At 65.8% G+C, this 21,549-nt stretch overlaps 9 protein-coding genes across 9 annotated transcripts in view; 4 read left to right on the top strand and 5 right to left on the bottom strand.

Annotated features, from left to right (window-relative positions):
• Positions 1–914: 914 nt before the first annotated feature.
• EMIHUDRAFT_227569 (hypothetical protein) lies at positions 915–2,414 on the bottom strand (the record flags this gene model as incomplete). Its single annotated transcript, XM_005787634.1, has 4 exons — positions 915–1,024; positions 1,110–1,206; positions 1,304–1,909; positions 1,989–2,414. 4 exons carry the CDS (start codon positions 2,412–2,414, stop codon positions 915–917), a joined length of 1,239 nt encoding a protein of 412 aa, XP_005787691.1.
• Positions 2,415–3,449: 1,035 nt separating this feature from the next.
• Positions 3,450–5,273, bottom strand: EMIHUDRAFT_455348 (hypothetical protein). Its single transcript, XM_005787633.1, has 4 exons — positions 5,044–5,273; positions 4,488–4,970; positions 4,042–4,416; positions 3,450–3,855 (listed from the first exon to the last, which is right to left on the bottom strand). Exons 1-4 carry the CDS (start codon positions 5,104–5,106, stop codon positions 3,520–3,522), a joined length of 1,257 nt encoding a protein of 418 aa, XP_005787690.1. The 5' UTR covers positions 5,107–5,273; the 3' UTR covers positions 3,450–3,519.
• Positions 5,274–7,261: 1,988 nt separating this feature from the next.
• Positions 7,262–7,999, top strand: EMIHUDRAFT_45463 (hypothetical protein; the record flags this gene model as incomplete). Its single annotated transcript, XM_005787632.1, has 2 exons — positions 7,262–7,333; positions 7,379–7,999. Coding segments are annotated over 2 exons (693 nt in total), but the record flags the coding sequence as incomplete, so codon positions are not given.
• A 373-nt stretch (positions 8,000–8,372) lies between these two features.
• Positions 8,373–11,856, top strand: EMIHUDRAFT_455347 (hypothetical protein; the record flags this gene model as incomplete). Its single annotated transcript, XM_005787631.1, has 5 exons — positions 8,373–8,475; positions 9,931–10,036; positions 10,297–10,597; positions 10,669–10,764; positions 11,040–11,856. The coding sequence occupies 5 exons, from the start codon at positions 8,373–8,375 to the stop codon at positions 11,772–11,774; spliced, it is 1,341 nt and encodes a 446-aa protein (XP_005787688.1). The 3' UTR covers positions 11,775–11,856.
• A 200-nt stretch (positions 11,857–12,056) lies between these two features.
• On the bottom strand, positions 12,057–12,776 carry EMIHUDRAFT_227565 (hypothetical protein; the record flags this gene model as incomplete). The annotated part of the gene is made up of 1 exon (XM_005787630.1): positions 12,057–12,776. One exon carries the CDS (start codon positions 12,774–12,776, stop codon positions 12,057–12,059), a length of 720 nt encoding a protein of 239 aa, XP_005787687.1.
• A 2,499-nt stretch (positions 12,777–15,275) lies between these two features.
• EMIHUDRAFT_110803 (hypothetical protein) lies at positions 15,276–16,153 on the top strand (the record flags this gene model as incomplete). Its single annotated transcript, XM_005787629.1, has 2 exons — positions 15,276–15,904; positions 16,009–16,153. The coding sequence occupies 2 exons, from the start codon at positions 15,276–15,278 to the stop codon at positions 16,151–16,153; spliced, it is 774 nt and encodes a 257-aa protein (XP_005787686.1).
• A 344-nt stretch (positions 16,154–16,497) lies between these two features.
• EMIHUDRAFT_227563 (hypothetical protein) lies at positions 16,498–17,220 on the bottom strand (the record flags this gene model as incomplete). The annotated part of the gene is made up of 1 exon (XM_005787628.1): positions 16,498–17,220. The coding sequence occupies one exon, from the start codon at positions 17,218–17,220 to the stop codon at positions 16,498–16,500; it is 723 nt and encodes a 240-aa protein (XP_005787685.1).
• Positions 17,221–17,633: 413 nt separating this feature from the next.
• Positions 17,634–18,690, top strand: EMIHUDRAFT_227562 (hypothetical protein; the record flags this gene model as incomplete). Its single annotated transcript, XM_005787627.1, has 3 exons — positions 17,634–17,947; positions 18,158–18,445; positions 18,522–18,690. 3 exons carry the CDS (start codon positions 17,634–17,636, stop codon positions 18,688–18,690), a joined length of 771 nt encoding a protein of 256 aa, XP_005787684.1.
• A 2,460-nt stretch (positions 18,691–21,150) lies between these two features.
• EMIHUDRAFT_44624 (hypothetical protein) overlaps positions 21,151–21,549 on the bottom strand; it is a gene marked incomplete at both ends in the record, with an annotated part of 1,176 nt that continues 777 nt past the window's right edge. The window contains one exon of the mRNA XM_005787626.1: positions 21,151–21,406. Coding sequence (XP_005787683.1) covers positions 21,151–21,406 — 256 coding nt within the window. The remainder of the gene's footprint in view (positions 21,407–21,549) is intronic.

The following is a 21,549-nucleotide window of genomic DNA, read 5'->3' as shown; positions in this document are numbered from 1 at the left end:
GGTGGGGGTGGACTGTGCGATGGTGGAGTGGCGGTGGCGGTGGCGGCGGCGAGGGGAGTGCCGGCAGCGTGCAAGTGTGTCCCGGGTGGCAAGCGCAGCAGCGCGGGCATGAGGGCCAGCTCACCGAGTCACTCGAGGAGGAGGACGAGGAGGAGGAGGAGGACGAGGAGCGGCGCTGCTTGCGCCTCCGGCGCCGCGCCTTCTTCCGCCGCTCCTCGCTCGAGTCGCTCGACTCGCTGGAGCTCGAGCTCGAGCTGGACGACTGCTTGCGCCGCCGCCGCCGCGAGCGCCGGTCGCTGGACGGGCTGCGCGCGGCGCGCCGGCCCTCGCGCTCGTCGGCTGACCCTCGCGCTCGCCCGCCGCAGCTGCCGCGCTCGGCGGGCCGCCCGCGCTCGGCGCGGCCCTGATGATCCGCCTCCCTGCCGCGCTGCTGCTGCGGTGGCTGGTGGCGCTGCTGCTGCTGCGGCGGCGGCTGCCTCTCTGCTTGCGGCCTGCCACTGCGCGGACCAGCGCCGGAGCCTGGCGCGGGGAGCGCCGCATCGGGCGCCCTTCCTCCTGCGGCAGCCGCTCGGGCTTCTGCGGGCGCGTCAGACGCCTCCCCGCTCGACCCGCCGTCGGTCGGGTTGCCGGCTGCGCCGGGCGACGAGTACTGCGTGTCCTGGGCAGCGGCCAACTCCGACGCGGCGGATGTTGTCGCCAGCGCGCCCGACATCGCCACCGTTCAGCAGCCCGCACAGGTCCAGCGCGCTCAGCAGCTTCACCGCGCTCTCTCTCTGACAAGGGGTGAAAGAAGGAAAACGATAACAAAACAATGGGAAAACGACGAAAGAGGGGTGAAGGGAGAAAACAATGTCGCAATGCGCTGCGATGGCTCAGGCCGGTGGTGCACGTCATGCCGTCTGTCTGTGCTCACTTCACAAGCCCGCCAGGTTCAGCTTAACCAGCAGGTCGCGGTTCGGGTTGGACCGGCTCGCGAGCCCACCCTGGAAGGTCATCTCAACCACCGACCGGCCCGCGCCAATCTCTGGGGGAGGGCGAGGCGGCCGCTCGTGGCTTGCCTCACCGGCCCGTCCGCCGCCCCACCCACCAACCGCCAAGTGCCCACGCACCCGCGCCGGCCCTTCCGCCCGCGCCGGGCGTCGGCGCGTGCGTGGGCACGCGCTCGCCGGCGGTCAAGAAGAGGGCGTCGTCGCAGGTCCTCCCGTCCTGGAGAGGGGACGCGAGCGGGCGAGGTGGAGATGGGCAGGGCGGTGGGGGTGGGGCGAGAGGATATAGAAACCGCAGTTTGGCCCTGCCATCGCACCTCGGAGAGTTGTTCGCACGTGTACTCTCCCAGGTGCCCCGCTGGGTCGCCCGGGTAGGTGCCCTTACAGCTGACGTCGAACAGTGAATCGCACGTCGCGTTGAGCTGCACCAGCCGCGGCGCGCTGACATTCCGATACCCAAACGTCTGCCCCTGCACGAACGGCTGGATCACGGAGGTGTCCCACATCATGCGGGTGGTGCCGGGCTGGTTCCACTTGGAGGTGCCAAAGGAGAAGTAATCTGGGTTGGTCGCGTAGCGCTCCCAGAGGGCATCCGACACGGGACCCTCGCTCTTGAACCAAGCGTCCATCTCCGGTCTTGAGAGCTGCACCCCCTGCGCGGTCGGGAAGCCGGGCACGTACAGAAGCGGCACGCCCGACTCAAACAGGACACGGGTCGCGACCAAATCCGAGTTGAGGTTGAGACCGCCCAGGACCACTCGCCCGTCCGTGAGGCTCGAGCTTGCGTCCCACACCACCACGATGTTGGCCGCGATCTCGGGAGCAATCAACAGGGCATTGGCGACGTTGGTCGGCGCACCGAGGCAGAGCACGTAGAGCGGGTCGCCGACCGGGTCCGTCACCGCCCTTGCCCGCCTGCGGTGCTGATCGTGTTGCGTCGCGCAAGGGTGGTTGAGAGCGCTATGTGGGGCGCATAGCGGCGCGCCCAATCAGGTCGAGCACCGCGCTGCTCGCTTCGCGTTGCGCGTCCGGGTTCGAGCCGGTGATGAAGCGCGTCGAGCCGCGGTAGACGGGCGTGTCTGCCGCCGTCTTTGCCATGGTCTCCGTGTGTGAGAAGAGTTTCACGAAGCGGGTGAGGCCTTGGAAACTCTCCTCCATGCCGCGGTCGGGGCACCAGGCTGCGTGGTTATCGGTCTGGGCCAGCGTGCTGGGGGTAGTGCCGATGGCCCGAAGCAAGTTGAGCGTGCTGATGCGCGTGTTCAGAAATCGCTTTTCTTCGCCCGGGATTGCCTGCAAGCATTCGGTCATCTTCTCGTCGTCTGTCAGCACGACACACTCCTTGAGCTTCTTCTCGACCGTCTCTGCCCGCAGCAGCGGTAGAAGTCTCCAGCGAAAGGAGAACGGCTCGGCGTAGATGGCCTCGAGCATGAAGTTGTGGTCCGTGCTGAGTAGCGCCCAAGCGACAGCGAGCCAGTCATCGACCTAGGATAGGTGAAGGACAATCCTCAGGGGTGAGGCTGTCTGAGGTGGTTCGAGTGCGGGAACGGGTGACCTGGACTTCGGTCTCTGTGTGTGTAATACGTCTGCGAGTTGCTCTGAGTCTTTGTGTGTGTAATACGTCTATGAGTTGCTACGACTGCAGTCTCCGACTATCTGAGCCCCCCCTCCCCCCCCTCCCCCCCCCCGTTCCCCGGCCGCTTAAATCCCCCCCCCCCCCCCCCTCCCGCCCTCCCCTTCTCTTCCCCCTCTCCGTCCCAGCTCCACTCATCCCGCAACCCCCCCGCGGGCCCAGGTGAGGAACAAAATGACAATCGATGGGCTTGCCCATCCCGGAGTGGTTCGACTCCACATAAATCCGAGACGGTGACGGGATGCTGTCGTGTGGTGATCTCAGGCCCAGTGAGATAGTGCGCCTGACTATCCCGGATCCTGCTGAACAAGCTCCTCTTGTAGCTCGATCGGTCACACCGCCATCGCCGTCGGGGAGAGGGGGGACGACACTGCTTCGGCAGCGTGCACCTCGATCCTGTACCGTGTTTGTCATGACCCCCCCCAATGAACACACCAGTGAGGGTGGGCGAGACGATCGAGGGGTCCCGTACCATGCGGAACCGACCCTATCCAGTGCTCAAGTGCTCAAGGGGAGGCGATGCCGGGGCCGTACAGCAGCTTGATGGTGCTTCGCCGGCGTAGAAGCGGCCGCGGCTGGCTCCGGGTGCCTGAAAAAGACGGATTTACGTGGGCTGTGGGAGATTTACTGTCGACTCAAACGACACTGTGGCGTAATCCTCTCATACCGCATGGCTAAATATTTACCGAGCCGTTTTAAAGTTCCACCGCTACGACTGGAGATATATATCTCGAGATTTGTTCTCCAGGAACCTTATGAAGCAAAAGGGTTAATTGAGTGGGTTTTTCACGCGAGTTGCAACTAGTCATAGGCATAGCTATACCCAAACCGGACTACGCCCGCCGGGCCCGCTCCGAGTCCAGCAGTCCCCTGATCCTCTCAATCACCCGCGCCACCTCCTTGTCACTCGGCCGCGCACCCACGCTCCACTGGCCTCGCTCGTGCCTGCACGCATTGTACCAGCGCCGCAGGGTGTGCGCGGAGTCGCAGAGCTGCGACTGCCCGGCGCTGCGCGGCGCAAGCGCGTTGATCTTCTCCTCCTCGCTGCTGCCCTTCGGCAGTGGCGCGCCTCCGCACTGCTCGTGCCGCCGCTCGAGATGCCCCATCATGGACAAATACGCGTTGCTGATCCGGTCTTGCAGCCGCGCCAAGGACGCATCGCCGCCGCCCGCCACATATTCCTTGTGCAGCCCGCCGACCGCGCGCGTCAGAGAGCCGCCCCCAGACGACGACGAAGCGCTTGCCGAGGCACCGCTGGATGTGGCACCGCTGGCCGAGAAAGCGGCGCCGGACGCCGTCGGTCTTTCGGCCGCAACCGGCGCCGCCGCGGCCGCTCCAGCATCCGTGCCACCGTCGTCATCGCCACCGAAGCGCAACGCCGCCTCGAACGCCGCCAACGCCTCTGGCAGAGGCAAGCGTTGCGACTTTCGCTCGTAGACGAGGCCGTGCACAACCTTGACCAGCTCTCGCGTCGCCGCCTGAGGCCAGTGGGCCGCCCGCCTCGCCGCATGCAGCAGCCCGCCGCCGGCGCCCTCCTTGCCGGCGACCATATCCAAGACGTCGTCCTCGTACGCGCTCCTGAGGCCTCTGCACGGCTCGCCGCCCGTCAACGCCATCAGCAGCGAGATGCCGAGCCCGTACGCGTCCGTCTTGGCCGAGTGCTGGTTCGAGTCGAGGAAGTTCGGGTCCGCGAAGCCAGTCGAGTAGAAGGCGCTGGTCGCATTGGTCGCCATGGTCATCGACCCGCCCGCCCGCTCCTTGGCGAGACCGACGTCGGAGAGGAAGGCGCGGTAGACGCGCCTAACGAGTGGAGCTCTCGAGCGATCTAGAGCAATCTAGGGCAATCTCGGGTGATCTCGGTGAAGACGCGCCTCTCGCCCCCCGCTGTATGCAGCGGCAGCAGCGCGCCGTCGAGCAAGATGTTGGCCGTCTTCACGTCGCGGTGGAGAATGCTGTTCGAGTGGAGGTGCACCAGCGCCCTCGCCGCGTCGCAGAGCGCCGAGAGTCGTTGCGACCACGACAGCCCCGGAGTGCCTTTGAAGCCGCTTCTGCAGTCGCGCCCGCGCGTCAGGGGAGAGCAGGAGGTGGTCATCGAGCGAACCGCCTCGCATGAGCGCCGTCACGATGCAAGCCGCACGTGGCGCGCCGCAGTAGCCGAGTAGCGGCAATACGTCCCGGTGCGCGCACCTCCGCAAGTTGGACACCTCGGCCATCACCTCCCTCGCATCCACCTCTGAGAGGGCTCGCTTGACGGCAACGCGGCCCCAGCCCGGCAGCGAAGGCAGCTCCACCGCATAGACGACGCCGAAGCCGCCGCGCCCAACCTCCACCGCCGCTTCGAGCGCACTGAGCACCTACAGAGGCCGTGCCGGCAACCGTGGCTGGGGAGGAGCAGCGAGGCAACGGCTCCTGTCTCAACTCACACACCTCTTCGGCGCCCAGCTCCACCGGCGCAGGAGGGTTCTCCGCCGCGTCGCGCGCCTTGGCCATCTGCCGGTAGGCCTCGGCCGCCGCCGCCTTCGCCGCCGCCGCCCGGCGCTCCGCCTCTCGCCTCGCGTCCTTGGCCGCTTTGGCCGCCTCCGCCTCTGCTCGCCGCGCCTCCCGCTGCTCCTGCCTCTCCTCGAGCCGGGCGCACTCTCGCGCCGCCTCCGCCTCCGCGTCTGCCTCCGCACCCCCCCCACGCCTTCGTGGCCGCCTTCGCTCGCCTCGTGCCGGTTCCGCTGCTCTCGCATCCAAGGGCCGAACAACACCCACCAAAGTCCAAAGCAAGGTATTGGCCCACCCCCAGACTACAAAGGGGATGGAAGCAAACAACAACTGAGCGCGGAAGAACCAAGAAGAGAGAGCGGTCATGTCGGAAAACAGCAAGGCCATGGCGCGCTCTCGCGCCGTTCGACGCAGCCGGTGCGGGCGCCCCCTCCGACCTTGCTCGGCGAACAATCGCCATAGAAAGCTGAAGGCGTAAAACAACAGGGCCGTAAGCGCCAGGTATGCGAGGGTCGGGCCAGTAGTAAGCACACTCGTCCAGTAGAATTTTAGAATCGTGTCGTGCGTCCAGTAGAATGCCATTGGCAACCCCCAGCGCCGGAGCAGCAGCTTGACCACCCGCTCGTGGCCATAGTCGGCGGCGAGCTTCAGCGCGGTGACGCCGTGGCGGTCTTGCATGTTGATCTTCGCGCCGCGCTGCAGCAGCAGCTCTACCACCCGCGCATGGCCCGCCTGGGCGGCGTACATCAGCGCGGTGACGCCGTCGCTGTTCTGCAGGTTGATCTCCGCGCCGTGCTGCAGCAGCAACTCCACCACCCGCTCGTGGCCGTTGCGGGCGGGACTCATCAGCGCGGTGGCGCCGTCGCTGTCCTGCTTGTTGATCTCCGCGCCGCGCTGCAACAGCAGGTCGACCACCCGCTCGTGGCCCTCCTGGGCGGCGTACATTAGCGCGGTGCTGCCGTCGCTGGTCAGCAGGTCGATCTCCGCGCCGTGCCGAATCAGCAGCTCGACCACCTTCTCGTGGCCGTTGTCGGCGGCGCCCATCAACGCGCTGGCCCCCATGCTGTTCTGCTGGTTTACCTCCGCGCCGCGCTGCAGCAGCAGCTCGACCACCCGCTCGTGGCCGTAGTAGGCGGCGTCCATCAGCAGCGTGAAGCCGCTCACGCCGCCTCTCTCGTACATCGCGTCGACCCGCCCGCCGCTGTCGAGCCACGCCAGCACCTCCGCCTCGTCGCCTCGCTTAGCCGCTTTCACGACTTGATCGGAGACTGCCACGACGCTGCTCGACGCCCGCTCCGCCGCCGGCAACAGATTGCCAGGCCGGACTAGCACGCTCTCGTCGCCGCCGTCGAGCGCCGCCGTGTACCCTCTCTCAGGTACTCCGCCCGCAGTGGCGAGCAGGCAGGTTAGGAAAGTAGCTGTAGTAGGCATCCGCTGCTCTCAACCCAGGTCCCCGGGGGTGCTAACCTGTTGGTCCCGGGTGCGGAGGTCGCGGAGGCCAGATGGTCCGTCGAGGAAAAGAATTTTGGGCGCCCTGGCACAACAACACTGGGCACGGATCCCATCCATCCCTCCCTTGGGTTGTCCGTTTTCTTTCTTTCTTTCTTTTCACTGGGCACGGGACTGGCGCGCACTGGCACTAACACAGGTACACCACGGGAGCCGCCTAAGCGACTCCCCCACCCCCGCCACAGGCAAGCTCATTCACAACCTGCTCTAGCAGCAGAGTGCTGCACCGGCTTGCAGCGGAGGCTGTGGCGCTGCGGCGCCGTCTCCCCGCCCTGACCCCTGTCCACGAAGCAGGCGCGCCGGCGCGCGGCGGCACGGCCCTCCAGCAGTCGCAGGAGGTGCGCGCCTCCCAAAGGAAGCACCAGATGCTCCCTCAGCACACGCAGCTTTGCGCAGCGCAGCGCACGGGCCACGCCACGCAAAGCCGACCCTCAGTCTGCCCGAGAGGCTGTCTGCGGAAGGCCTGGCAAGCGCGCGCCCGCCTCCTCCGCGGCCATGCCCTCCGCCCGGGCGAGCGAGCAACAAAGAGTGGAAACCCGCGCTTTCTTTTTTTCCGTACGCCACAACCCGCGTCGCCCAAGCTGTGGCAAGCCCGCGTCGCCCAAGCTGTGGCAAGCCCGAGCACGAACACAAGTCGACGCTCCGAGCCATGGGCGTCCCCACCTTCTACAGGTACGTGCACGATCGCTGGCCGCGATGCCTCTCGGACTGCGCCGAGCCGGTGGCCGCCGGGCCGAGCGCCGCTGCCGGGCCGGCCGCGGTCGAGTTTGACGCGCTCTACCTCGACTTCAACGGGCTCGTGCACAATGCGACGCACCCGCAGGACCGCCCGGCGCCGGCAACGCGCGCCGCGATGATGCTCGAGATCTTCCGGCTCGTCGACCGCTTGGTTGCGGTGGCGAGGCCACGCCGGCTGCTGTACATTGCGGTGGACGGCGTCGCGCCCCGTGCAAAGATGGACCAGCAGCGCTCGCGCCGTTTCCTCACGGCGGAGGAGAGGCGCGTCGCCGCAGTCCCGGTCAGCGAGGAGGCGGCGGCGGCGGCGGAAGCGGCGGAGCCGGGCAGCGGCGGCGCAGCTTGCAGCTTTGACCACAACGCAATCACTCCCGGCAGCGCCTTCATGGCAGATCTGCGCCATAGCCTGCGCTACTACTGCGCCTCGCGCGCCGCCTCGAGCCCCGCGTGGAGGCGGCTCGAGGTGGTCCTCTCCGACTCCGCCGTCGCTGGAGAGGGCGAGCACAAGATAATGGACTTCATCCGGCAGCAGCGCCGCCAGCCCGGCTACGCGCCCGACACGAGCCACTGCATCTACGGCCTCGACGCCGACCTCGTGATGCTCTCCCTCGCCACGCACGAGCTGCGCGTCCACCTGCTGCGTGAGTGGGTCCCGGTTGGCGCCGAGCGCTTCCGCGTACGCTGCGACGCTTGCGGGCGCGACGGCCACACGCGGGACGAGTGCCCGGTGGTGCGGGCGGTGGAGGCGCCTGGCGACGCGGCCAAAGCTGGAAAAAAGAAATGGAGCGGCGAGCAGTAGCGATCTTTCCTGTTTTCGATAGGCGCCTGGCGACGCGGCGCAGCGGGCGGGGCGGGGCGGGGCGGCCGAGGCACCCCTCGCCGACCGCCGCCTCCAGGCTTCTCTCCCCACACCACGCTTCTCCCCTCAGACCGGCCCGGTTCGGTCTTCTCCCGCACCTCCCTCCCTCTCGCTCTCACTGCCCTCACTCTCCTCGCTCTCGTCTCCGTCACCGTACTCGCCCTGCATGCGCCTCCAGCTCCTCGACGTCTCCCTCGTCCGCGAGTACCTGCTGCATGCCCTCCGCCCTGCCGCCTTCCTCGCCCGGCACGTCGAGGCGCCTCCGTCGCGTCCATCCGCCTCCTCCGCGCCGCCGCCCGCCGCCGCCGCGACCGCCGCGACCGCCGCGACCGCCGTGACCGCCGCGACCGCCGCGACCGCCGTGACCGCCGTCCCGCCCGCCATGCCGCCCGCCATGCCGCCCGCCACCCCGCCCGCCATGCCGCCCGCCGGCACGCCCGCTGGCGCGACGCCGGCCACAGCAGTGGGCGGGTGGTGGGACGGGGACCGCGTGATCGACGACTTTGTGTTTCTGACGTTTCTGGTGGGCAACGACTTCCTCCCGCCGCTGCCGCACCTCGCCATCCGAGCGGGCGGGCTTGATTTGGTTCGAGACACCTCCTAGACACCTCCGAGACACCTCCGAGACACCTCCGAGACACCTCCGAGACACCTCCGAGACACCTCCGAGACACCTCGGAGACACGTCCAAGACACCTCCGAGACACCTCCGAGACACCTCCGAGACACCTCCGAGACACCTCCGAGACACCTCCTAGACACCTCCGAGACACCTCCGAGACCCTTCCGAGACACCTACTACGTGCCCTCAGGTCCTCGACGTGTACCGCGACTCGCGCACTGGGCTCGGCGGCTACCTGCTCGCCTCCGGCCGGCTGCAGCTAAGGCCGCTCGCTCGCTTCCTGGACCTTTCCTGGACCTCTCCTGGACCTTTCCTGGACCTTTCCTGGACCTTTTCAGGCCGCTCGCTCGCTTCCTCGCTGCACTCGCCCGCGAGGAGGAGAGCACGATCCGACGCAGGCACGCCCTGCGCGCGAGCAAGACAGAGAGTACCAAGTACCCGAGAGTACCCGAGAGCACGATCCGACGCAGGCACGCCCTGCGCGCGAGCAAGACAGAGAGTACCAAGTACCCGAGAGTACCCGAGAGCACGATCCGACGCAGGCACGCACTGCGCGCGAGCAAGACAGAGAGTACCAAGTACCCGAGAGTACCCGAGAGCACGATCCGACGCAGGCACGCCCTGCGCGCGAGCAAGACAGAGAGTACCAAGTACCCGAGAGTACCCGAGAGCACGATCCGACGCAGGCACGCCCTGCGCGCGAGCAAGACAGAGAGTACCAAGTACCCGAGAGTGCCCGAGAGTGCCCGAGACTAGGCACGCGCTGCGCGCGAGCAAGACAGAGAGTACCAAGTACCCGAGAGTACCCGAGAGTGCCCGAGACTAGGCACGCACTGCGCGCGAGCAAGACGGCCCACCACAAGCGAGGCCCCGCCGCCGGACTGGCCGGACGCATCGCGCCCGCCGGCCAGCCCGCCAGCAGAAGGTGGCGCGGGCGCGGGCGCGGCTTCGGGCGCGGGCGCGGGTGCGGGCGCGGGCGGCACGGGTGCGGGTGCGGCGGCGGGTGTGGCGGCGGCGGGTGCGGGTGCGGCGGGTGCGGGTGCAGCGGGTGCGGGTGCGGCGGCGGCGTCGGCGGCGGCGGCGCGAGCCGCGGCGTCGTCAGTGTGTGCGGCGGGCGAGGATACGGCGGTGGGGTGCTGCGGCGCCGCGGTCGGCTCGGGGGCGACGGACGCGACTGGCGGCTGGCGCGCTTCCGAGTACCGGGCACGGTTCGGGACCGTAGAAGCGGAAGACGCATTCTTGTCTTTCCAACTGGCGCTCGAGAGGGCACGTACTCCGCTGTATTCGACTGTCTTCAGCCGTACTCAGCCGTACTCGGTTGTACTCGGTTGTACTCGTAGCCCCTTGCACAGCGCCGTCTTCCCGCCCCGCTGTTGGTGCATTCAGTACGTAGGCTGACCATATCTCCCCATATCTCCCCATATCTCCCCATATCTCCCGCCCCGATGTTGGTGCATTCGGCGCGTAGGTTCGGGGGCGACTTCGACGCGGCCAAGCTGCGCGCGCTCTGTGTCGCGCACGTGCGTGGTCTCGCGTGGTGCGCACACTACTACTACCACGGCTGCGCCGACTGGCGGTGGCACTTTGGCTTCCACTACGCCCCCTACGCGCACGACTTGGCCGCGGTGGCGGCGGAGCTGGCGGCGGCGGCCGACGGGCCGTGGGCGGGGGGTGCGGCGGGTGACGTGGCCGGCGGCGCGGCGGGCAGCGAGTCCATAGGGGCGTGGGGCGGCGAGGGGCCGCTGCGGCCGGTGCAGCAGCTGGCGGCGGTGTTGCCGCTGAGCAGCGCGTCTGCCCTGCTTGGGCTTTCCCCTGAGGACCGCTCGGGGCCGCCTTCTAGGTGCTGCCGCCGAGCAGCGCGGCGCTGCTGCCCGCTTCGTACCGGCCGCTTGTCTGTTCGGGCTCGTCGCCCCTCGCCGCCTACTACCCGCGCGACGTGCGCCCTCCCCTCCCCTCCCCTCCCCTCCTCTCTTGTCTGTCTTTTGTACTCTTCTTCCCCCTTCTCCGTTCCTTTCCCTTCGCTCACTCACACACACACACACACACACACACACACACACACACACACACAGAGAGAGAGAGAGAGAGAGAGAGAGAGAGAGAGAGAGAGAGAGAGAGAGAGAGAGAGAGAGAGAGAGAAGACAGAGAGAGGAGAAGAGAAGAGAAGAGAGAGACGGTCACTTTACCTGGCCGTCCCCTGCCGTCCCCTAGGTGCCGCTCGACAGCCGCGGCTGTGCGCACTTGTGGCAGGCTGTGCCGCTGCTGCCGTTCCTTCCGATCACCGCGCTGCTCCGCGAGCTGGCGCCGCTCCCGCTTACCGCGGAGGAGGCGAGGCACGACGCCGTTGGCCGCGAGAGGCTCTACGCCCACCCCGACCTCGCGCGCCGCGTCTGCGCGCCGCCAGCCGTGCGCGATCCCGAGCCGCATGGCCCGCTTGAGGACGGTGGTTTCGGAGCTCGAGAGTCGCCCCGGCCGGCCTCGGCGGAGGCGGGCTGGCTCGCCCTTGCGCGGCCCTCCTTCGTGGCGGGGTCGGTGCGTCGCCGAGAGGGCGGCGAGCCGAGCGGGCGGCAGGCCAGGGCGCCGCTCGACATGCCGCTGCCTCCCGTCTGCGCCGGCTCGTTTGCCTGCTTCGACTTCCGCCCGCCCAAGCGCCGGACCCACTCGCCGGCGCCTCTGCCACGTGCGACGCCGCTGCCGCCGCGGCTCACTTTGGCCGAGCTGTCGGCCGCGACGCGAGGCAAGTCGACCGCGGAGGCGGCGGCGGCGCCCGCTGCTGCGTCGGCCTCGGCGCCGCAGAAGCGCCGCAAGACGAGCGCGACCGCGGCCGAGCTGGCCCTTGCGCGTGGGGGGTCGGCGCGCGCGCAGCCGCAGGCTGGGGCGGGGGGGAAGCATAAAGCGCCGACGCCGGTAGACCCCGGCGCCATGTTTGGGTTTACGTGTGTTTAGTGTCGGGTGGGGTCTGCCGTGAACATTCCGCAAGGCCGCTCGATTTGGCCGCCTTCCGTCCTGTCAATGCTTGCCGCTCGCCCCCCCCCCCCCGCCCGCCCCCCCTCTTGCTCTTCTGCACTCACTTTCTACATACGTAAAAAGCATCGTGCGGTTTGTCGACTCCCAAATATACCCATGTAGAATGGCCACAGACTCGCCGAGTGTGATACCTCTGGCAGGCGTGCCCCCCCCACCAGAGTTGACAGAGGCGCTGTGCACGGGTGGCGTGTTGTGGCGCCGTCACGCCTCTCCTGCCGCCGCCGCGTCGCGGAAGAAGAGCTGGTAGCCAACGCCGACGACGACCGCCGCCCCGAGCGTCATCCACATCAGCATCGTTCCCAGGGGACCGGAGGGCCCGGGCTCGTCCGGCATCAGGATCTGCGCAGACGGCTCGGTCCACGCGCACACCTCCTTCTCGTCCGGCGAGGGCAGCGCCTGGAGCAGCCCGAACATCTCGTCGGCCCAGCGAAGGTAGTCGGCCTGTTTCTCGACCGGGTCGTTGGAGTCGTGCGTCTCGTCGAGCTCGGCGCGCTTGGCCATCCGCCGCGAGCCGCACTCACCGATCCACTTGTCGAGCAGCCGCGGGCAGTTCTGGAAGGTGTCGTAGACCGAGGAGCCGTTGCCGAGGACGGCATGCTGCAGCCCGGACAGAATCTGTGTCGGTGGCGCGCCGTCGACGCCCTTTGCCGCTGCGTGCAGGGCGTTGAAGAAGCGCTCAAGGTTGTCCGGCGGATCTCCCTCTCCGTAGGAGCTGGTCGCGACGATGAGGACATCGCACTTATCCATGAGGCTCGCGACGTCGGTCGACGGCCGCGAGGTTTGCTCGATTACGTAGCTCTTGGTTTTCCCGTCCAGCTTCTTCTCCCACTTCGAGACGATGCCACGTATGATGCCGGTGGTCGTGCCCGACTCCGAGCCGATCACGACGAGCACACGGGTCGGACCGGCGCTGCGGCCCATCGCGAAAGAACCTGGAGACGGTACCCGTGCGGTGTCATCGGCGTCGGTTTCAAAATATTGAAAAAAAACGATCTGGCGAACGCAAACCCGCAAGGAACTGTTTGTGTCTGTGTGTCGCTCGTGCGTGCCGTCATCATCTGTCCGTACCATGCGGAATCGACCCTATCCGGTGCTCAAGTGCTCAACTGTAGTGAGCGTCGGGCTGGGGGAGGGCGCCTGGGTCTAAATTTAGTGCGTGTGAATGAACTTTAGTGATAGTTTAGTGCGCTATTTAGTGTGTGTTCGAGTGCGTATATAGCGCGACTTTAGCGCGACTTTTAGAGAGAGTGTGTTTTCGACTTTACGCAAATTTAGAGAGAGGTTTTCAAAAATTAGCAGATAATTAGCACATATTTAGCACATGTTTAGCACATATTTAGACAAACAACTCATATTTAGTGTGTTTTATCTCCAATTTAGCGCCACATTTAGTTCACTTTAGGTGCGGGCAGCTGCAGTACAATAAATAAATAAAACGGGCAAACTCTGAGACGAGATGGGATTTAGGGACATGTGTCCCCGCCCTGCACGATCTTGGTGTGAGGGATCTTCAATCCGTCCGTGTCCCCTCACCCCTCGTCACAACCCGACACGGAAGAGCGGCAAGAGTTGGGGCTGCGGCTACGGCTGCGGCTATGAGAGGGGCCGGGGTCGCGGGAGAGCCGCTGCGCCGCGTGGACGCGCCTACACCGCTCTTGCTCCGCTCGCCACCTCTCGCAAAGGTCCAAAGCCATAGCCACATTTAGTGTGGGTCCCGCTTCTTTAGTGCGGGCACGCATCTTTAGCACGGCTTCCCGGCCACACCACAGCTAGCCAGGGCCGCGTGCTTTGCTCCTTGGCTGCCAAGAATGCACCACAGGAGATGCCTGGCCCCTGCCCTCGTGACCCAAAGGCAGGCTCCCAGTGAGGCTAGATATGCAGCCCTCCAGAGCAAGATCTCCCGACTGAGCACAGGCACAGAACCGATTCCCGAGAGGCACAGCTTGAGGTCCTCCACCTTGGTCGCCGCCGGCAGGTTGAGCGTGCCCCTCGCCTCTCCCTGCTGCCACGGCAGCGCCACCCTCGTCTGCTCGGCCGTGGTCTGCGAAAGTCGTTATGTTCACGCCCCGCTTCAGGCAAACGTTTTGCCGCGGTCGGGACGGCGGGCCCGGAGAAGCAGCCGGAAAAGCACCGGAGGCTGATATTTAGCTGAAAAACCTTCGTTCGGTTGGGGATCGGACGGGGAACTTTTGCGAGTGGGCAGGGGACTGCGGGGGAGAGGGGGAGGAAAGTCAGCGATGGGCTGCGGCTGGATCCTAGTGCGCGGATGGACTCTAAAGACGCACTAAACCTCGCTACCGGTAACGCTGGATGTAAAGTCGCAGTGAACTCGCGCTAAAGTTGCGCTGAATTCGCGCTAAAGTTGCGCTGAATTCGCGCTAAAGTTGCGCTAAAGTTGCGCTAAAGTTGCGCTAACTAACGTTGCGCTGAAGTTGCGCTAAAGTTGCGCTACATTCGCACTAAATTCGCGCTAAAGTGCACTGAAGATGCGCAGTACATAAACACTTCACACCGCACTAAATTTAGAAAAAAGAAAGAAAACAGACAACCCAAGGGAGGGATGGGAGGACGGCACGCCGCCACCACACAGGGATTTTAAGGAGAGGAGTGTGGTGCTAGCCGTCGCCCACCCTAACCCTTGGTCGTCTGCCTCTTTCTATCTCCCTTCGCAGTCCCTCGCCGATTCTCGCTGCAACCTTCATGCCACCTCGCGGTCGTCCCACTCTCGTCGTTCTCCCTCCTGTCGCTTCCTCCTCTGTCGCGTCGCTCTCGTCTGCCTCATCCTGCGACGCCGCCGCCGCCTGCCGATCCCTTGCTCTCGCGGCTTCTCCCGCCTTTCGGCGCAACTCTGCCCTCCTCGCGGCATATTTTGGCCCCTCGAATTTAAATTTAGACCCAGGCGCCCTCCGCTGAGCAATAATAAATAAATAGAGCAGTCATCTCCCGTAGAGATGGGCGACGCACAAACACAGAGGCACAGTGCGCACCCCGCCCCGCTCACAGGGCGTGCATCACAGGTGACTGCTGTGTGACTCCTCGGGTTTCTGCGGACTCTTGACAGAGGTGTGCTAGTCACTATAGTCGGACGGTTCCGACATGTCCGGCGGGCAGTTCGGGCTCAAGTGAGGGCCGCGGTCGCGGTCGCGGCCAGCGCGCCGGGCCTGGCTAGGGCTGCCGGGAGTATCTCGATCCACGCTCCGGAGCGCGCGTGGTTGCTTGAGCTTGATTGAGCAGCCGGGCGGTTGCCGCGGCCACCTCAAACGGCAGCTCGTCGAGCCACTCGGCAAAGGTGCCCTCCTCTTGCGCCGCAGCCAGGAATCGTTCGCCTAGGCCGCTGAGCACTTGGAGCCCTTGTACGGGATTTTTATTCTACCGGTGTCCTGCTACCACGCCCCCACCCTGCATCTCGCTGTACATACCATGTTGGCATCGAACCCAGGCCGGGACCTTCTGGCGAGCCTTCCCGACGAGCTCGTGGCGCACATCCTCGCGGCGCTGCCGCTGCGCACGCTCTCCGTCTCGAGCCGAGCCAGCCGCCTCTTCGCTCGCATCAGAGCCCGGCTGGAAGCTGATCGCATCAGCTGCGCTCTCGAGCTGCAAAGGTTCCCTTTCCGTGACGGCATCCGGCCACACACAAAGGAGGGCTCGGACGCGTTCTTCCGCGACCGCTCCCTGCGAGACGCGGATGTGAAGGTGCTCGCCAAGGCCTGCGCCTGCGGCGCGCTGGCGACGTGCCGCGAGCTTCACCTATCGTTCAACTCGCTGGCCGACGGCGGGCTCGCCGAGCTCGCATCCTCCTTCTCCTGGGTGACCATGGACAGCCTGCGCTGCCTCTCACTCTACAAGAACGCCATCGGCGACGCCGGCACCGCCGCCCTCGGCCGTGCGGTCTCGTCGGGCGCCCTGCCCGCCCTCGAGACGCTGCTGCTGAACAACAACCAGGTGGGAGATGAGGGCGTCGCCGCGCTCGCCGCCGCGGCTGCGGGAGGCAAGCTCCAGCTCCTCTCCAAGCTGAGCCTCTCTGCGAATCGGATCGGCGACGCGGCGCGGTCGCGCTCGCAGCGGCGGGCGGGGCGGGAGGGTTCGGCGCGCTCCGCTCCCTCGTCCTGGAGCGGAACCGCATCGGCGCGCGGGGCATGCACGCGCTCTCGAGGGAGATCTGCTGCCGCGGCGCCTTCCCGCTCTGCGGCGTGGAGGGGCGGCGGCACATGAGCATCTTCCTGATGGACAACCCCGCCAAGGCCCGGCCCGTCTACTCGGCCTTCTCGTGGAGGCGCAGCGGCAAGGGCGCAAGCTGACTGCGCGGACCTCTCCGTAGCGCGCGGAGCGGGACCCCAAAGCCAGACGCGCGCGAGGCCGCGACCGGCGCACACATCTTGTTTTATGACAACATGTTACGTGTGCATGCGTCATGCAGTTGCTCCCCTTCTCTCGCTTCTGCGTGTCCCCAATATGAAATGAATGAGCCAAGCCACTTCTACACACAGGTTCGATTAATATGCGCTCAAATCTTCGAACTATAGCGCGCGCATAGCGACGTGGTACACACTACGACAGTATCTCACAGCCAGGTTCGCAACAGGCGAGCCCGAACCACCGCGGAGCCTCGAGGAGTGTAGGGAGGCGAGCGTAAGAGGGTGGCCTAGATCGCCTCCGCTTGCCGGAGCTGCTCGCGGAGCTTGTACCCGGCGAGGCCAAGGCCGACCGCCACAGCCATCCCCGCGAAGGCCATGGCGCCCATCCTGCCGTCTCCCTCCTCGCCCGTCCCAAAGGCGGCCACCTCGAGCAGGTCCTCCTCGCTCTTCTCAACCACCTTGCCGCAGGGCTGGTCCCACTTGCACGCGTGCGGCGCGTGGGCGGCGGGGAGCTTCTGTAGCGCGGCGTACACCGACGTCTCGAACCCCTTTAGCCGCACGACCGGGTCGTCCTCGGAGCCCTCGTCGAGTTCGACGCGCTGCGCGAGGCGGCGAGAGCCGCACGACTCGAGGAGTTTGTCGGTGAGGCGCGGGCAGTTTTGGAACGTCTCGTACACCGACGCGCCGTAGCCAAGGACCGCGTGCTGCACGCCCTCGAGCGGCGACCCGCCTGCCTCTGCAGCTCGGTAGAGGGCGAGGAGGAAGTGGTTGTAGTTGGACGGCGGGTCGCCCTCGCCAAAAGAGGAGCAGGAGACGAGGAGGACGTCGCAGCGGCTCTTGAGCTCGGACAGGTCCTGCCCGAGGCTATTGCCAGCGACGATGCCCTCGATGGTGAAGTCGGCCCCGCTCTCTTTCCACTTATTGACGATTTTTGTGATACCCCTTCGTGCGTTGCCAGACTCCGAGCCGTACACGACCAGAACGCGCGTCGGATCGGCGCTGCGGCCCATCGCAAGGAACCTGGCGAAGGAACCTGGAGGAGCGAACTGAGAGGGGCCCAGAGGGTGCGGAGTGGGTGTCCTTCAGCTTTACTCTTTCTTTTTTCGAGAGAGTTGTTTCTGTTAAATTCTTTTTCTAAGGGTGGCCCGCCCTAATCTCTTCGCTTTTCACTAGCGGAGTTCACCTTGCTCTGTTTCAGTGTATGTAGCTCTAGCGCTTACGAACATACCCGAGGGTGAACTGCTGGCAGGGTTTGCGATGAGAAGCGATCCGAACGTTCTGTTTCAATAGTGCATAGGAATCTGCGGAGGTGCCCACCCCCACCAGGTGGGGCGGCACACAGGCGTAGGCCCTCAAACTTCCTTGAATTCCGTAACTGTTGACGTGCGTCCCCGTGCCAAGGCGAACAGGTCGAATCGCATTCATGTCCCCAAGCCGCGTGCCGGACGCCTACCGCCTGCCCGACGCCTACCTTCCGACTGGGCGCTCCAAAGTCATCGAGCCGGGTCTCGTAGTCATACGCGCAGCATTGGCGGAAACAGAGCAGCAAACCTTATTTCGTGCCGTTGGAGGCTCAAGATTCCTCCCGGCGGAGACTGCCAATCGGGAGCGGGTGTATGACCGTGTCGAGGCGTTTGACGCTGCGGCGACTGCTGCCTGCGTGTGCGCCTCTACCTGTGCCAGCCAGGCCGACGCCGCCATGCCAAATATGTTCCCCACCCACCTGCTGGCCAACAGGTGCGGTGCTCTCCCGTCCCCGCAGCGCGCGTCTGCCCCAAGCCTGTGTGCACACGAGTGGAAATTAGTTCTGCCGGCATGGCCTCGAGGCGCTCACTGCCCCTTCCCCCGGCGCGTCTGCCCCAAGCCTGTGTGCACACGAGTGGAAATTAGTTCTGTCGGCATGGCCTCGAGGCGCTCACTGCCCCTTCCCCCGGACTTTCCCGACAGGTATTCCAGCACCTCTGGCCTCGTGTGGCACCGCGACATCTATCGCAACGACGGCGACGGTGACGCTCCCATCGTGATCCTCTCTCTCGGGGCTCCCTGCCAATTTGGGGTCGAGTCTGTCGTGACGGGCGAGCGGCGCGTCATCGAATTGCGGAGCGGCGACGCACTGGTATTTGGCGGGCCCTGCCGCTTCATCAAGCACGCGGTGCTCTCAATTGATCTCGAGCGGTCCCCCACGTGGATGCCTGTTGAGCAGCGCGCGCGTCTCTCGCTCACGTTTCGCGAGGCGTGCCACCGCCCCCCCCCCCCCCCCGCGCGCGCTTGTGGAGGAGACCCTGTTTCAAACTGGCCTGCAGGCGCCGAGCGTGCTTGGGCAGGAGCACCTCTATCGCACCTTCAAGGCCGAGCACCTCACCGAGCAGGAGCGCTGGCGTCCTGGAGACCCACTCGTTGGGCCACAGCCGACGCAGCAGGGTCTCGACCAGTCACCACTCCCGGCGAGGAGCGAAGCAGCGGTGGCTTGCTCCGCCTAGTGAAAATGTCAATACTCTAGCAGGGAGAGCATGGCAGGGATGGGCCGTGCGGCCGACGTGTGTCCGCCCCCAGCACAGCAACTCCGTTCTGTCCCGTTATAGACAGAATCCAGTGCTTGTGCTTACTGTTAGAGCCGACACAGCCTTAGACGGCTTGTCACCCGTTGTACCGTTCTTCAGTCGAGCGTGTCTTGTCGAGAGCCGTCGTACAGGCTCTATCCAATTCAGCCACACAGCATTTTTTATTCATGCCGTCAGCTGCTCAGGGCGCTGGCGGCGGCTTGTGTGGGCGTGAAGCCAAACAAAGACGGGTGTCGCATCGTTTGGAGGAGAGAGCCATCCTCGTCGAAGCCCTTTGGCTCCCACGCGAAAGGCTACCGCCGAGCACGAGCGAGACGATGCCGGCGACGATGTCGATGATGAAAAAAAGCCAGCGAAGGCCGAAAGCCGAGCGCGGTGAGGCTCGACTTGAACTCACCGTAACTCCTCCGGTGTCGGCTCTGGCGCTGCCGGTCGGTCTGAGAGACACTGAAGCGTGTTGTTGTCGTACCCCCGCTCGGCGCTGCCCACCCGCCAACTTGCTGGACGTGCCCCGCCTGCAGGCGCTCGCGCCGGGTGCGGCCCATCGCTCTCGGGCCCCCAGACATCCCGCACACCCGCCGCCCCCGCGCGCGCTCCAGCTCCGGGTCAAATTCTTTTTCCGTTTCAATCGCAGAGCAGGTTGCCTTGTGAATGAGCTTGCCTGTGGCGGGGGCGGGCGGGTGCACGGAGCTAAGTGCCTCGCCGCCCTCGCAGGAGTCGCTTAGGCGGCTCCCGTGGTGTACCTGTGTTAGTGCCAGTGCGCGCCAGTCCCGTGCCCAGTGTAAAGAAAGAAAGAAAACGGACAACCCAAGGGAGGGATGGGAGGACGGCACGCCGCCACCACACAGGGATTTTAAGGAGAGGGGTGTGGTGCGCTAGCCGTCGCCCACCCTTGGGCGTCCGCCTCTTCCTATCTCTCTTCGCAGTCTCTCGCCGATTCTCGCTTCAACCTTCGTGCCACCTCGCGGTCGCCCCCTTCTCGTCGTGGTCTCCCTTGTCGCTTCTTCCTCTGTCGCGTCGCTCTCCTCTGCCTCGTCCTGCGACGGCGCCGCCGCCTGCCGCTCCCTTGCTCTCGCTGCTCGGCGCAGCTCCGCCCTCCTCGCTGCATATCCTGGCCCCTCGAGTCTATCGAGCTCTCCTCGAGCAAGGACGAGTCTTCTGACGCCCACTGCTATCATTTGCCACCCAGTCATATTATTGCTCAGGTCCACTCGTGCCCAGTGTTGTGCGAGGGAGCTCTTTTATTAAATTCTTCCGTTTATAGAGGCGCGACGCTTCACGCAGTCTCTGCAGCGAACAGTATTCGTTCTAGCCAGGACCTAGCTTCGCTCGACGTCCGGGTCACCTCGGGTGGCAAGGTTCACGACTTTGTGAGCACCACGCTCGAGGCGCTTCCGAGGGGTGAGGTGCGGCTGAGTGCCGTGGGAGCGGCGGTGAGCAAGGCGGTGACGGTGGCTGAGATCACCAAGCGCCGGCTTGCCGGGCTGCACCAATGCACACGCATCGGGCTCAGCGAGCCAGGCGGCAGCAGCGCCGGCTGCCGCCAACCGATCATCAGCATCACTCTCTCGCTCGCGCCACTCGCCTCTGACCAGCCGGGGTATCAGCCACCGCTGTCAGCGGAGGAGCTCGTGGTGGGGAGGGCGGCGGAAGGAGGGGACGGTGAGATGAAGGCGCGGGCCGGACGTAAGCGAGTAGGAAGCTAACCTTTTGACATGTCCTTTTCGCAAACGTAGCACAACCATTCACACACACGTACGGTACGCCGCCTCCCGCAGATAAACCCCCAATATGTCAATGTCGCGCGATGCGCGCATGCGGTCTGCGCAAAACCGCCGCAGCGTCCCGCTGCCTCGCGCCACCAACAACATACTTAACGACTCTCCTACCTGCGCCAGCCAGCCCCATCCCAACGGCCCACGCACTGGCCGCTCCGCGCTGACTCAGCCTGAGGCCCTCGCACCACCTCGCACCTCTCCGAACGTGGCGGAGATAGGCGGCGCGAGGAGGCCTCTTCAGTCCGCATTCCGCTTGCCCATCTCCGCCATGAGCGCCTGCGGGCGCGGTGCGGCGCGGGCGGGGTGTGGGTGAGCGCGGCGGGCCGTCCAACACTGGGGGGGGCGCGGGGCCTGACGCCTGAGCGAGCATATCCTTCTTCTTGTTGGCCTCGGCACCGCCCGACTGGTAGAGGCCGTTGACGACGCTCTTCGTCTTGCCTAGTCTCGACCGCACCCCCCCGCGTGACGTCGTCGTTTCGAGAGCGGCGGCGGCCGGCGGCGGCGCGGCGAGCCAAAGTAGATCGACTGCAGCGTGTCGCGCATCCGGTTCTCCATCTCCTGGAGAGAGATGAGCAGAGATTGGGAGAGGTGGGGAGACCGGCGTGTCGCGCATGCGGCTCTCCATCTCCTCCACCATGCGGCCCATGTTGGCCACGTGCGACGCCACGTCCCCCACCGCCAGCTCCTCCTCCTTTTGCCGCGTCAGCGATCCGGACAGGTTCATCTCCCCCTCGTGGACTCCGACCTGTGCAGCGGCAGCAGCCACGCCCCCACTCAGGAGGACTGCGAGTGCCCCCCCCCCCCCCCCCCCATGACGTTGGCTCCCGGGGGGGGACCACTTGGAGAAAGCCCCCTCTCTGGGCCTTTTTGGGGTTGGCCAAAAAGTTTTGGATCCAAAAAGGCGCCCCCCCCCCCCAAGAAATTGTTCTTATTGGGGGAGGGTGGGGGGAATTGCTTTAAATTGGGGGTGAAAACGTCCGCCCTTTTTCCCCCTTTTGGG

This window comes from Emiliania huxleyi (assembly GCF_000372725.1).
Source record: "Emiliania huxleyi CCMP1516 chromosome Unknown EMIHUscaffold_140, whole genome shotgun sequence".
Taxonomy (NCBI): Eukaryota; Haptophyta; order Isochrysidales; family Noelaerhabdaceae; genus Emiliania; species Emiliania huxleyi.
This window is presented reverse-complemented; position numbering and strand designations above follow the sequence as displayed.

Excerpts from the sequence above, each read along its gene's own strand:
- EMIHUDRAFT_455348 (XM_005787633.1), bottom strand. The coding sequence starts at position 5,106 with ATGGCCAAGGCGCGCGACGCGGCGGAGAACCCTCCTGCGCCGGTGGAG. Across the intron at positions 4,971-5,043 it reads TGGAGCTGGGCGCCGAAGAG|GTGCTCAGTGCGCTCGAAGC; the intron begins GTGTGTGAGTTG and ends CGGCCTCTGTAG. Across the intron at positions 3,856-4,041 it reads GGCCTCGTCTACGAGCGAAA|CGCTTCGTCGTCGTCTGGGG; the intron begins GTCGCAACGCTT and ends TGCCTCGGCAAG.